This window comes from Athene cunicularia, assembly GCF_003259725.1.
Source record: "Athene cunicularia isolate RWA chromosome Z unlocalized genomic scaffold, athCun1 chrZ_part3, whole genome shotgun sequence".
Taxonomy (NCBI): Eukaryota; Metazoa; Chordata; class Aves; order Strigiformes; family Strigidae; genus Athene; species Athene cunicularia.
Window position 1 is genome coordinate 10354732 of NW_020799144.1, and position 14363 is coordinate 10369094.

The following is a 14363-nucleotide window of genomic DNA, read 5'->3' on the forward strand; positions in this document are numbered from 1 at the left end:
CTTCCTGTTTTGGAATTAAACGCCTTCGGGACACTTGGAATATCTCAGTTTTGAAAAGCAGCAGCGATTTAACCAATTAAATACTTCACCGTCTTAGCTGTGATTTCAGTTAGTTGTAAAGAGGGAAGAATATATGAAATAGTCCCCGAGATACCTTAATCAAATTGAAGGAATAAATTTAACTCCAGTTGCCACAGAGTAGCTATTGAGGGAAATTAGAGCAGAAAAAATGTAGCAACAGTCAAAGTGACATTCTGGCTCTTTCTCTGCACATGTATACAATTACTAACTCCTTCCTTACTTCTTGTATCCTGTGTTTCTGATCCTGTGGGATACTGAGCGAATCACGTTCTGATGCAGTCGGGGTTGGGGCTGTGGAGCCTCTCGTGCTTTGTGCCCTCTGGACACAAACACTGCCTGCAGAGGCTAGCACAGCATGGTGTGTTGTTCACCGGGGCCCTGGAGTACATGGGCTCTGTTCCCTGCTCCAGCGAACATTCGGTGACTCGTACAAAGTGGAACAGGAGAGACATCACCTCAAGTGCTTTGTGGCTCGGTGTCTGAAATGCCCTTCTCAGGGAGGAGGATTGTGCTTTCCTGTCTCCCCACGCAGAAGGAGGAACTGTGCAAAACGGGTGAATGCAGCATTAAAGAGGGAGGAGGCAAACATCAGCTCTCCTTTTCGTTCTCAAGTTTTCTGCTGCACCCAAAAAAGAAAATTCTGAACCTTTTTTTGAAACAATTTGCTAATTGCTTGAAGTATTTTACATTGCTTATTTATAAAGTTTGAAGCAAAATTTAGATATGCTTGTTGAATAGTTGCATACACAACAGTCTCTTCAGGTCCCCCCACCTATTACTGAGCAATTCAACTACAAGACAAACTCCTTAAAATGAGATAAATTAATGTATTTAACAGCTCACCCATTATGTGGATTTTGCATCTGTGTAAAATTTCTGTAGTAACACTATACATGAGCTTGGCCAAGCATAGTTATGTGTGTTCGATTTTTTGATTTTTGTAAACAGTCTTCTACAGCGGTGTTGTCTGGTCATTGTATTTATGTAGTATTGTTGACCATTACAGGTGTTTTCCACCACATACATGGTGGAAATATTTGGGTATTCCTAATTCTGTACTGTCAATTCTTGTCAAATAAAGCAGAGTTTGCATGAAGATAAAAGCTGTTAGAAGATTCAGTCCAGACAGAAACATTGTAAATAATTCATACAAATTGCCTACTTGGCTTTAATGAATTGTAAAGCAAATGTCAAATTCTCAGTTTTGGAGTATAAGGTGCAGTTGTACTGAGAAGTACAAAACTCTTTGTGGTGTGTTATTATAGGCGAGATCCTTTTCTACTTCTGTATTTTCTTTATTTTTCCATAGAAGTGTTCTAACCATATTATTCAGCCATAGGAATATAGTATAGCTATCTTTATTGTTGGATAATGCCTTAACAGGCAATTTTTAATTGCAAGAATGTATTGCACTATGTATTCTTATTTGAATGTTGTGAATTTTAGCTGCATTTTGTCAAACTACAATTACTTCTTTGTAAGGCTTGCTAGTGGTTAAATTTGCGTTGAGGTCTATTATGTACTGTATTCCTGGAAATTAATATTATTGTGTAATACAGCATGGCAGTTTTCATTTGAGATTACATTAATAAAAAAAGTAATTCAGTAGTTTCTTTCCAGCCATTATGAATGTCTCCAGTATACTTTTGGGCTGGTTGTGATTAATGACATTTGATAACATTATATTTATTAACACTTAGAGTAGTCTTGCAGAGTATTTTGTTTGAAAATGAACTGAAGGGCTTTTGACCAGTCCAAATCTGAATTCAGAGCTTCACGTTTTCTGTGTAACAATGATTAGACACTAGAAAATAAGTACATATGTATCACATCATATATTCATAAAATAAACAGTTTTTTCAGAGCAAGCAAAAGCTGAAATTATTTGTCTTGGTAGGGTCTGGCCCTGTTCCATAAAAAATATATTTACTATTTGTATATGTCTCCAAAAAGAAAACAGCACTGAATCCTAATATGCTACTAGTTTTATCTAAGTGTAGCAACAAATTCAAATTTTTTGGTTTTGAGAATTTACAAGGAAATTTATTATTATTTTGAGTGATAGTTAAAATTTTTGAATTAAGATTATTTTGAATTTGAAACAGATCATTGTATTTTAATTTTCCTATTATCTTAATAAGAGAATAATATATATATGCTTTAGTCTTAACATGTAGTTAATTTAATTGGATCTCTCCTCTTCAGGTAACTTAGTTGTAATTAGGCTACATTGTTTATGATTATTGCTTCTAATTGTTGCGCTTATAGACTATGGCCAATCTTAGATTAGCATCTCAGGTAACTTTTAAGTTTTATCATTTTGACAGATATTAACTTAATGGGAAACCATTTCCTTTCTCAACTAGGCAGCATTAAACTATTATACTTCTTGCAGTAAGTGGCTGTCCCAGTGATGCTGCCTTTCTCTTGCCATGTTCTGGGTGGGCATCCGTGCAGAAAAGCCTCCCTGAAGTGCTTGCCTGGCCGCACTGTGGTGGCCAAGCCTTTGCCACAGCAAACGACTCCAGAACTGCACCATGCCTACTTCCCCTTCAGCCGCTTTTAACTGTAAACCTTTAACTTCACATTTCTTGTTTTTATAATGCCAGATTTTGTGATAATTTGAGCATTTCTGTCTGTAACTTTTTCACTTGAATTACTGCTAAACACTGTCTGTCAGTCTTGGCACCATTTTCCTACAGTTTCCCATCTGAGAAATTAATGAGGATTGGAGTTTGTCTTCTATAAAGTAAAGGTTTGTAGGCATTTGCTGTCAGTCTCCCCATTGAATTAAGCATGGCCAAAACTGGGTTGCTGCTGAGATTCTCAAAGCAGAAATAAAAATCCTTGTTCTAAAAAAAATAAAACTGACCTAAAATGTAGCTGAACTGCTACCTTTGTCTTCTAGCGTAGCATTTTTTTTTCTTTTTGCCTATTATAAAGCATATTATTATGAAGCATAGAGTCCAATCCTGGAAGCACTTCAGTTCAAAAAAGCAATAATCCTGTGAAAAAGTACTTAACTATGAAGCAGTAACTTTTTCCAATTTGTACAAATGCAATATAATGAAAAAAATAGTGGGAAAATACTGCAATTTGGTTTGTATTTGTCCGGTTAAAATTCAGTGATATAAAACTTTGCTTGTGTTTGAATTTTATTTTTTTTTACTCTAATAGTTATTGCAAACTAGCTGCAACAATGTGTGCTTATACCTACTTGATCTGGTTTTTGTGAGCCTTGAAACTGTGCAGCTCTATCTATATGCGTAGCTTGTTCTCATATGGTAGTACTGTTGAGGACTGGCCTGTTTTGAAAGTATTTTTTTATTATGGCATGGGCATGAAATTCCAAAACTTTCTATTAATCATAGTTTTCTTGCTGTAATCCTAGAGTAGGAAGTTTCACAGACCTAAATCACTAGAGGTTATATACACCAAAGAACATGGTTGCATTTGGCAGCTTTGGCCAAAATTTGTTCCAGAAGAAACCCTTGTCACCTACCCCATGACCTGGGGTGTGCCAGGGGGCCCTGGGAGTCAATCCCAGGTTGGTCATGACATGAATTTCCATGGCCTGTTTCACTCTTAGGACCGGATCTAGCAGGGCTCCTGCAAACACAAGTGCCAAAATGTGCCCTGCAGAAGATGGCTAGAGGAGATGCCGAGTGTCTTGTATAGCCCTGTAGTTTGAGGGAGGTTATGGGCCATCCTGATTTAGGTTCTCTTTGTTGGCAGAGGGGCTGGAAGCTGCCTCATTGGGTGTTAAGGTATTGTGGAAGCTGTACTGCTTCATATGGAGTAATTAATTATATGTGGAATGAGGCAGAGGAAAGGACTTTGAGCCCCTGTTTACAGGATTCAGAAGAAGAGTCTGGAGTTCTGTTGCTGCAGAGGGTCACCATACTTTATCTGTCCCGCATGACTTTTCTTACAGAAAGGCTAGAAGCAAAAAAGAGGGGGTATGGGTACCACTGTCCCTATTTGCTTTTTATCTCACCATATTGAGAAAGAAGAACTACTGTAAATGCCTGATTCAGAGGAATAATATTGACAGAGAATATTGTCTGTAGGTTGTGGAAATAAATGCATTCCTTCAGTTTACAGATGAGGTTGCTCTGTTCTTCTTCAAGGTGTGTCTCTAGCTTTGTGTGCACCCTTCTTATAGCAATTCCAAGTGGTCTAGGTTACCCCATCGTCCCTCAGCAGGTGGGCCTCACACTCCTTCTGTTACCTTGTCTTGTTTTCTAGTTCTGCTGGGTAGTTTCCACCAGAAGAGGTTTCCTAACTGCTTCAGCCCTGTTCAGAATGGACTCTTGTACTTCCTGCATAAAAGGAGAAAACATTTCTTCTGGAGGAGGAGAGAAACCACCAAAACCTGCATTTTATATCTGACAATCCAGGAAGAGTGAATAGTGATTTTGAAAGAATTCCCCACCTTTATGTGAAGAAAAAAATTCACAACTGTTCTGTTTTCATGGTCCATTGCTTCTTTTGCTTAAATAGGTTTTGCTTCCACTTGTGATAGCGGTTTAGAAGCAATCAAAAGACAAATCTTATTTGCAGCCATTAGAAGCAATTGTTAATGCATGAGGGACTATGGCAATTTTACGTGTTGTGTCTTTTTGGGGTGGAAGTCTTGATTTTGGTATTTTGGTATGCCCAGGATGACAGAAGGCTGTGGGTTTTTTTTGTTACCTGAGTTTTTTTGGGGAAAAATAGTTATTCTAATAATGACTGGATGCTTTAGCAATGACACAGTCAGGGTGCTGACTTGCTGTCAGATTTTCCTTTGGGAAACGAAGTATTCCAGGGATCTGTGTGCCCATAGGAATCTGTCACTTGTTTATATTAACTCAACTCTGAGTTTTTCCATTGTTGGCATAGTAGCTTTTCAGGATAGCTGTATCTTCCAAAAGAAGGCTTTTTGAGCAAGTCATTCACTGATGTAACCAACTAATTTAAGGGCCATTTTCTTTCTCTGTTATTGAAGGGCAGTATTTAACCCCGTTCCTCACTTGGATAACTGAACTTGAAGAAATCCAAGATAGTGGGGAGGATTTTGTAGGTGCATGCAGAAAATAAACCTGTAAGGTAACTGTTATTCTTCAGAGCTGGTTTTTTATCCTCATATGGCTTCATCTTTCACTAATGATGGTGGCACTGGAAAACACACGTGGAGATTGTTGTTTTCCCCATATATACTTCACATTTGTACACTATTCATCTTACACTTAAATTATTCAGGAAGATGTCCACATTTTTATGCATTTTTACAGGCCATGATAGAGTGGGCTACGTTTGATTAGAACCCATAAATTTTAGCATGGTATGAATATTTAATAGTGAATAGAAAATACTTGCAATCACTTAATGCAAAGTGAAATTATCCTGCTATTTTAAAGGAAAAATCCTATGTGCTGGGGTGGTTTTGAGGTTCTTGCAAGTCTTGGTTTGTTGGTTTTGTTGTTTGTGTTTTTTTTTTCCTCAGCATGTTTAGCTTTGCAAGGAGATTTTTTTCATTTTCTAGGCCTCCTTGCAATTTTCAAGTAATACTTCATTTTGAGACTTGAATCCTGGCACTGGGCGTACTGTCAGTTCAGCCTTTGCTCAGTCGGCCAGGCTCCCATCTCCTGCCATCTTCTGGCTTACGGGGACTATCTGAGCTGGTCGTGAGAGTGTGTGGTGGGCTCCTGCCTGGAGGTCTATTTCTCCTCCTTTCCGATCAGTGTTTCGTTGCTGACCACTGCCACTCCTCACTGTGTTTTCAGCTTGGAAGGGAAAGGGAGGATGGGATCCAGAGATTCAAGATACGTGTAAGGGTGGGGGATAACTTGAGACTCTGCACAGGAGGGACAAAAAACAACAGCAGAATGACCTGCAGAGACTAGACCTGTGGGGGCTGCAGGCAAAAAGGTGAGACACGGTCCAAATAAATGTGGAGAACACCCAGGAGGAAGAATAAAGAGTGCAGATACAATCTCACCACGCTGCCGCACCCTCCACATTAAGCTCTGTTTTAATTCTATCTGATGAACACTGTCCTACCATTCAGTTTTCATGTTCAGATCTCCCTATTTGCCAAAGGGAAGGTGTTGAACGGGGAGGGGAACTGCTCCCTGAAAGCTCTTGTGTTTCACACGGTAGCTCAGAGTCGTATCTGAAGAAAGAGAAATGCTGTGCTGGAGAAACAGTGATACGTTTGTTTTCAACTTTAGAGGCTGAAATGAAATTAAGTGTAAATGTATTCCAAGAAATGAAACAATATTTGCTTACTAATCTGGATTGCATCTCCTTTTTTCCCCCCTCACAATGAAACTAGCAGTACCAGTAACTATGCCTGCGTCACCTTTTCCTCCCTTTCCTGCTTGCATCCCAGTACTGCCATGCCCCTGCAGGAGAATTTTCCAGGAGGCTGGCCTGCAGCAGGAGGAAATAGAGGTCAAGACAGCATGAAAGGAGATGAGGGGCATGGGATCTGGGAGACAGGCAACAGTGACTGGAGATCCAGGAGAAATATGCCTGCTGTTCTTTAAACCTCTTCTCTTAGCTTTTCCCAAAAACAGACATTAGGGCCTGCTTCTTCATTTCAGAGGGAATTTGGGCTGAGGAGCAAGGAAGGCTGGCTCAGCCGGTCTCTGCTGGTGAGGTGGAGAGAGGGGGAAATGTTTGGTGTCAGAAGAGAAAAATCTCTTTTTTATTTGGTAACTGTCGCCTTCCCAGTTTACCCTGTCTGTCATTTCCCTGGCCCTTCCCTTTCCTTTGGAGCCCTCCCTCCAAAGCTGACCTGCCTTAACCCATACCTTCCTGCTGCTCTTTAGTCTGCTAGCACAGTTACTACTAGAGTATCAAACCACACTATTAACTCTCTCCTGCTGACAAATTAACATGTTACCAGGGGTTTTAAACTTGCCGCCTTCATCACGAGGAATAAAAATAGTACAAATATGTTATTTTGCCTTCAGAATGACATGCAGCATAATTTCTTAGCTATTGATTTAAATAATTTAGCATTTTAAAATGAAGAAATCTACTTAATTTGTTTAGGGGATACTTAAAGGTTGAGAACAATTTTGTATCAATTAAAATTAGTGATAATTCATTTATGATGAAACTAATATAATTAATTAGGTAGTTGCTGCTTATGTTTTTTTCTAATACATACATTGCTTTTAAACATCTGCTCAACAGTCCATTATGATAACATGAGAACAATTTTACGTGAGAGCAATAGAGGAGCAGATGCTTCCTGATGACAACTTCACAATTTGTTTAGGAAACAGTCAGTGAGTCCTGGATTCACAGTTCTAACTTGAAGCATGGGAAGCATGCAAGCTAATTTGCAAAGCAGAAACAAAAAATGGGGAAATCAAATTACTTCATAGCATTTTTAGTGATCGCAATTTGGTCAAAGACCCTTTTTTGTTAATGCTTTAATTATTTTTTTAAATGCAGGTATTTGTTTTATCTTTACAAGATCTAAGAAAAATTATGATTTTTTTTTTTTTGTGGTGTGTGTGCATGTATGAATGCTTTGCAGCAGTTACAAAGTCTTCTGAAGTTAAAACTGATTTTGATGTTGTCTTTTACAGTAACTGAAATTCAGCATTAGCTTGAAAAGAGAGCAACACTATACATATAAAAAGAAACTAGAACAATTACTTGAAGAAAAAACTTAAAATAGGTTATCATATGATATATATATATAAAAATAAAATTAGATTATTTTTTTTTAATGTTACATGTATGTTTTATATTTATGACTTTATCAGTAGTTAAAAAGAAAAATAAATATATTATTTTGGGCTGATATAAAACTCTCTGAGGCTCCATGGGTTTATTCAGCCATGCATAGATTTTTAGAGGTTCCAAAGATCGCCTAAAATGACTGTACTCATTTTATTCATCTCATCAGCAAAGTTCATCTCATCAGCTAGAGAGATACCATCAAGACTTTTAGGCTCCAGAATAGAGTTTCCCTGCATAAATACTGTGCGTTGTACTTACAGAGACTGTAAAGTACAGGATTACACATCAATGCTGTATCTTTTTCTGTAAGAAATCTTGAAACTGCTGTTTACTGAAAGGGAAGGGGATTAGAGGTAGCCCTAAGAAGGATTCAGCTATCTGCCCTTGTATGCAGATGACAAATACAATGTGCCCACTTGTCACTAGAAACAGCAGAAAAAGAGATCTGAGTATCAGAAACTTCTCTTGAGTTAAGTGTAAAAACTTTGTAGTAGTCTGAAGTCCATCTTGTTACAGAGCAGAAGAATGTCAGTTTTCAAGGCTTCTTTGAGCTTTTCATTCAGCTGAATGCTTCATTTCAGAAGCTGCCTAAACTCTTACTCAAAAAAATCCAAGATAATGCAAAATATATGTGTCTGAACATACTCTGCTCTCCAAAGGAGTAAAGCAATAAAGCTGCCTTCTTCCCTTCTTTGCTGTGTCTCCTGCCGTCAAACTATGTACATCTGGAAGGCCACTTCTGGTTGAAATCACCTTTCTCTAGAACTAATAGGATATTTTGGGAAGCACCTCACCATCTAATGTACATCTGGTAATGGCAGGAATTATTGAGATTTCTCAGTGGCTGTGTCAAGGAACAATGAAATTAGAAAGTATCTCCTTTCCTTTTGCTACTCCAGCAAAGGAAGATAGAAGTTGCTTACCAGCTGAAATCTGTGCTAACCCAGTAAGTTGAATTCTTAATGATGTTGTTCTAGGTTAATTTGGGACTTTCTGATATGGTAAGTAGTTTTTATAAAGCGTGTTTTCCCTAAAGGTATACAGCTTTGAGTATTTAATTTTTGAGAGAGTATTAACTTGCTTCTTTTCCTAAGTATTTAGAGGTAATAAAGAATATGGCTTCTTATCATTCAGTCTAAAATAGTCACAAATTAGCTATCAGTATTTATGTGAGGGTATATAGTCATTTTACCCTTATATACAGAAAGCAGGAGAGAGAATATGTATATACATACATCTTTTTTTTTAGAACAGTAGTATTTAGTACATGAACGGATAGTCTTGCCATTTCCACAAGTATTTTTGTATGGTAAGTTAAGCTCGTGACTAAGCAATAGGCAAGGCCATAATATCTGATGAAACATTAATGTCTGTAAAGCAGTATGATTTTGATTCCAGGAGGTTGATCTGAAAGTGTTCTGTAAATTTTAATGTAGGTTCAGTTCTGAATATGGACTCCTTCCCACCCCTGCAAACTTGAAAGCCAATCTGTAGTTTTTTGTTTTCTTTTACCACAAGCTGCTGCTGTTCTTTCTTTTACTATTCTCACTAAAGCATTGAGAATGGATCAATTTTAAAGAAAGTTCATCTTAATATAGAGAATAAATTTCTGTTTTCCTGGAGATTTTTCTTAATCTGTTTTCACATCGGTTTTCACATCTGATCAGAGGATATGACCTGTGTGAGGTGGAAGAGAATTTGCCTTCTTAGTCCATTACACATTTAGATGGGAACTGGGCGTAGCGTACCTAACTCTGCCTGGCCTGTGAGGTCAGATACAGTTATCATCATTGCCCCTTCTGGCATGTTGTCTTTAGTATCCCTTCACATACAGGTTTTAAAACTAGGTTAACGCAGAAAGCTCTTTCTTTAACCTTCTCTTCCAGTGCTTTAGATATCTGTTTCCTGATGAACTAAATTAAACCATTCCTTCAGCTGTCCAGAATTTCCCAGAAACCTTCTGTTCTGTTCTATGATTTTCTCATTTAATGTCCAAAAATGTATTTACAGTACCTTGGTCTGTAGCTTCCCAAGGTCTGTGCTTTCCATTCATGGTCTTGTACCCATGTGCCTCAGAAGCATCTTGTTGACTAATACGCTAAGTTTGGGGGAAATCACTTTTATGGGGGCTATCAAAGAAAAAAAGCAAGTATTTTGTGTGTCATTGCTGTTACAGATTATCAATTCTTATATCTCTTCATAGAGTCATTAATTGCTGAGTTAAGGTTGTGAGATAAAAATGCAAAATAGCTTTAGATTTCTTCTGTGTTAAACCAGCATAGTGGTGGTTCTTTTCTGTTCAGTCTTTTTTATTTTGATTGGGCAGAGACAGTAAGCCAGTATTCACAGTTCCTTGGCAATAGTCAACTTGTGAAATGCACACCCAACCTGTGGGGCATTATGGTTGCTTAGTTCATGTATGTAAATTTTGGGGGTTGAAAACTGAACAAGTCCACACCCATAGTGTCTTCTTGGAAAGTTTGTTCCTCCATTTAATGGCATTATTAATGTAATGGTTCCATTTTCAGATATGTTGAGTATCCACAGTTTTTAGAAAATGTAAAACAACTGGGTACTTAGCTCTGTTTGAGCATTAATTTGAAATGTTAGGAAATTTATGCTGCAGCTGGGGCGTATATCTTCCTTCTCTTCTGATTTATTTCAGATCTACAAACTTTACTTAATTTATACCTGAAATATAAATGAGCAGGAAGAAACTATTTCTGTTTTAGAAGTATTATTAGAAAAAATGACCTCTGGCAAAAAGCCTTTCAAGAAAATAGAAAAGAATTTTTGGTAGAAACATTTGGTTTGTCTTTTGGCAAGCAAAATCAGATTATTTAAGGATACACTTTTAAAATGGTCTGCACTAAAGGTAAGGGGGAGAGATGCTTCTGTAGTCACCTTACTGTACCAGTTATTGTGGCATAAACATTGTAGAGAGCTTTTGTCTTTTGCTTAGAAAAGCAGCCTGCACTTAGAAAGACCTCAGGTCTGCAAATGCTTACACATAGTTCACAGTAAGTCTTTAAGAGGCCTTTAGGTTTTGGACTTCTGTGATTTTCTTGCTAGTATTGAAAAATTCCTTCGGGGATTTAAATGAGTAGCGCTGCGAAAGGGGTGATTGCCATTATTTCTGTTCTGTATATTTATTTAATTTATTACAGTAGTAGTAATTACTTTTCCCTCGATACAGATACAGAAGTTGATGTATTACTGTGTTCATGTTTGTTGTTTTAGGAGTCTTTGGATGATTCTCAAGTGGCTGGAGTTTGTGCAACAGAAGAAATGATTCGCTATGAATATCATATCTTGTACTCCAGCAGCTACCAAGTACCTGTGCTTTATTTTAGAGCATGCTTTTTAGGTAAGACCAACCTTTTCTTAGACAGAGGGAAGAATAAAAATATGTTGGATGCAATAAATATTAAAATCACAGATTTAAATTGAGGAACAGAGTAGTGCTCATATGTAATAAGAAAGTAAGAGATGAGGCTGTTCACCAGTAAATTTTGTGATGCTCCTAACACTGGGCTTCAGGACCTTGGAGTAGATTATATCATCTCAGCCTGGAGGAGGCTGATCTTTGGCTCCTGGCATCTTGCCTCTGGTTGACTAAAACTGATGGTCCTTTTTCATGTTTCTGCAGGTTTGAATTTGGCTACAAAATAAGTGGACATAATTACAGTGCTTCAGCAGAACTGTGTCTGTTTCTTTGGAGCCTGAATTTGAGCCACAATGCTGGGGTCTAAATGTACCTTTAAAAGAGTATGCTTCTTTAAATTTGCTGCTTAAAAAACCTAAAACAATACCAATAAGGTATTGCTCTTTTCTGTCTATTAAAACTGGCTCTTGAAACACTAACGATCCTTCTTTCCTCCCTGATATGTACATCTTGTTACCCATTACTCAACTGCTATAGCCACTGTGATTTCACTCACCATCCTGTCAGGAAGGAAGGAGGAACACACAGCCTCTCTCCAAGGCCACTGTTAGTGTCACTTATTTAATCAGCAACCATAGAGTGATCACACTGCAGCACTGGCTGTGCTCTGTCCCTCTCTGCCCTAAGACTGTGTACCTAGGGTGGAGGGATTGAAATCTTCAAGTCATTTCATTCATACTCCTGCACGGTAGCATCAGCATCTTTTGTGTTTTGAATAATCTCCTAACTTTATCTAGATAAAGATGTCTGAATGTTGCCAGTGATATCTTTTCCTTTTTAATTAAAAAGTAGCTTAAGCTGCTTTGAATGTGTTTGGTAGATTTAATCACTCTCTGCATTATATTGTTTAATGGTTTCTAATTTTGCAGTGTTAGCATTTTAAAAGGCACTTTAGATTTAAAATTGAAGAACAAATTCTCATAGACTCCCTGGTGGAAAGATGTTAGTCTGAGGTGCAGTTTCAGGAATGGATAATTTGGGGTAAATTTTCAAACTGGGATGTGGGGAATTGGGGACATTGCTCTGTCTTTACCACTAACAGAACTCATTTGCACACATCCTACTGCAAATTTATTCCTAGAATTATTACAGGCATTTACAAATGCACAATGTTTTGCCTTTAAACTTATTATTCAGACAGGAAGATAAAGAAAGTTTTGCTATAAGAGACAGATTAACCTATTTGTGGTCCTGAAAAATGTCATCTTTTTGGTTTTAGCTGAATTAATAGTGCACTGTCTCTACAGAAGACGATGGAGACTCTGCAGGTAGAGGAAATAGGACACTCTTTCTACTGTACTGTACTTTCATATAATTAGTATTCACCATAAGCAGTTAATCACCAGAGAAGAGCTCCCAGAGACAAAACAAGTTGTTTAGCTTGTCAGCATCAGGGAATCGGAGGTGTTGAAACATGACTCCTTATAGCTGGAAGTGGATATTACAGAAGCTAGTGGATGATCTAATGCACAATCGTAGTATTACGTGCCAACAGCTCCCCTTGCAGTACAAAACTGTAATTGTTCCTACAAGTACAATTATGTTTTTAAACACTTATTGGGAACCTTTCACAATGAAAAACAAGGACTTTTTAAAGATATTTCTTAAAGTCACCTGGGTTCTCTTCAGCATTTAACATTCTCTTTTAACATTTAACGTTCTCTGACTCTTGAAGAGAGGAGGGTACAAAATGCTGGCAGTAAGTACTTTTCCTATAATATTTTCAGCTAGTGTTTGCTGATTTTAATTATGGATAGCTTACTTTTGGAAATGAAAAATTCTGTCATCCTTGCAAACCTATGCTGCACGCTCTGAAGATCCCAACATGGGGTTTCCAGGAACGTGCAATGATAGTCACTCACAATCACTTGAGATATCTGAGCCAAGTATCTTTTTTCTTCTCCTGAACCTGGTATGAGGAGAACTCTAGGTAATGCCCTGAGATTTTTTTCCTTTGAGGTAATAGTCTTCATGTGATAGGCTCCTCACCTTATTTCTCAGACAGCTAGTATTGTTCACTGCATTCCTCATCTGAAATAATGAGGAAAGAATCTTCTGAGACCTACATCAATTTCCCAGTCTGAATTCCTACCATTATTTGTAGATTAAGTAACAGAATTGGTTCCTCACAAGTGCCTTGTGAGCCGTTCATGGTTTCCCTTGAATCCTGTCCATACTGATCCTCATGTTAATTAGAGCTTGTTGCAGGAGGTGAAGGAGAGCCATAATCCTTCCAGTGTTTCCACAGCTCTGCCCTGTCTTGCCTTGCCCAGCAGCAGGGCACAGAGTTTGCATTCAAAACTGCTTCCTCTGTAGCAGTATGTTAAGTGGCCATTACACCTCGAGGCCTGCCTAGGAAATAATAATGCTTCTGTTCGACCTGACTAAGTAGTTTTGCTTGTTTTGCAATATTCACTTCCTCACTTTGTCTGTTATAATATCAACTGGTGCTAGCCTGTCCAAATCTGTGCTCTTCAAGAAGACTCCCTAAAAAATTTTCTAAGACAGTTAAATCCTGCCTTTCTCCCATCGTATGTGAGTCCAGTTTCATTGACTTGGTCTCTCACAGTCCCTCCTAGGAAAAAGGCTTCCACTGGAGTTGCTGGGGAGATTTGCAGTCATGTTCAGCATGGTTGGCATCTTCAGGAGCTTGTGTCAGTGAAGGCATCCAGTTTTCACTCCTCTCTGCTAGCAATTGTGCTCAAACATTACAGATCAGTTCTTCCTGCAGAAGGGCAAAAGTTGCATTGTATTCTTGCTGCTGTCTAAATTGGATGCAATAATTTTGTGGAATTCACCTTTAGACCTCTTTTTTTGGTTAGATGAAGTTTGAAAGGTAGTGCAAGGTAAGGTTTTGAAATTCTAATTACAGCAGAACTAAAACATTCTGAGAGACATCTAAACTTTTTGGTATTCTCTGGGGATAGATTTACAGAGAAGATTTTGTTCTATGCAAGGACAAATGCTTCAGCTGAAAATAATGATTAAGTGTGATGACTCTGTCTGGAAAGATGTTTGAGAACATTATAGGATACCAGAAGATATTTTAGGTTACATATATATATATATATATATATATATATATATATAT

At 37.8% G+C, this 14363-nt stretch overlaps 1 protein-coding gene across 3 annotated transcripts in view; it reads left to right on the forward strand.

Moving 5' to 3' along the window:
- Positions 1 to 14363, forward strand: part of ATG10 (autophagy related 10) — an 83476-nt gene that overhangs the window by 38499 nt on the left and 30614 nt on the right. For all 3 annotated transcript variants that reach the window (XR_003400199.1, XM_026866641.1, XM_026866640.1), the window contains exon 3: positions 11068 to 11194. Coding sequence is in view for 2 of the 3 variants with exons in the window: in XM_026866641.1 (XP_026722442.1) it covers positions 11068 to 11194 (127 nt within the window). In the remaining variant the exon portion in view is untranslated. The remainder of the gene's footprint in view (positions 1 to 11067; positions 11195 to 14363) is intronic.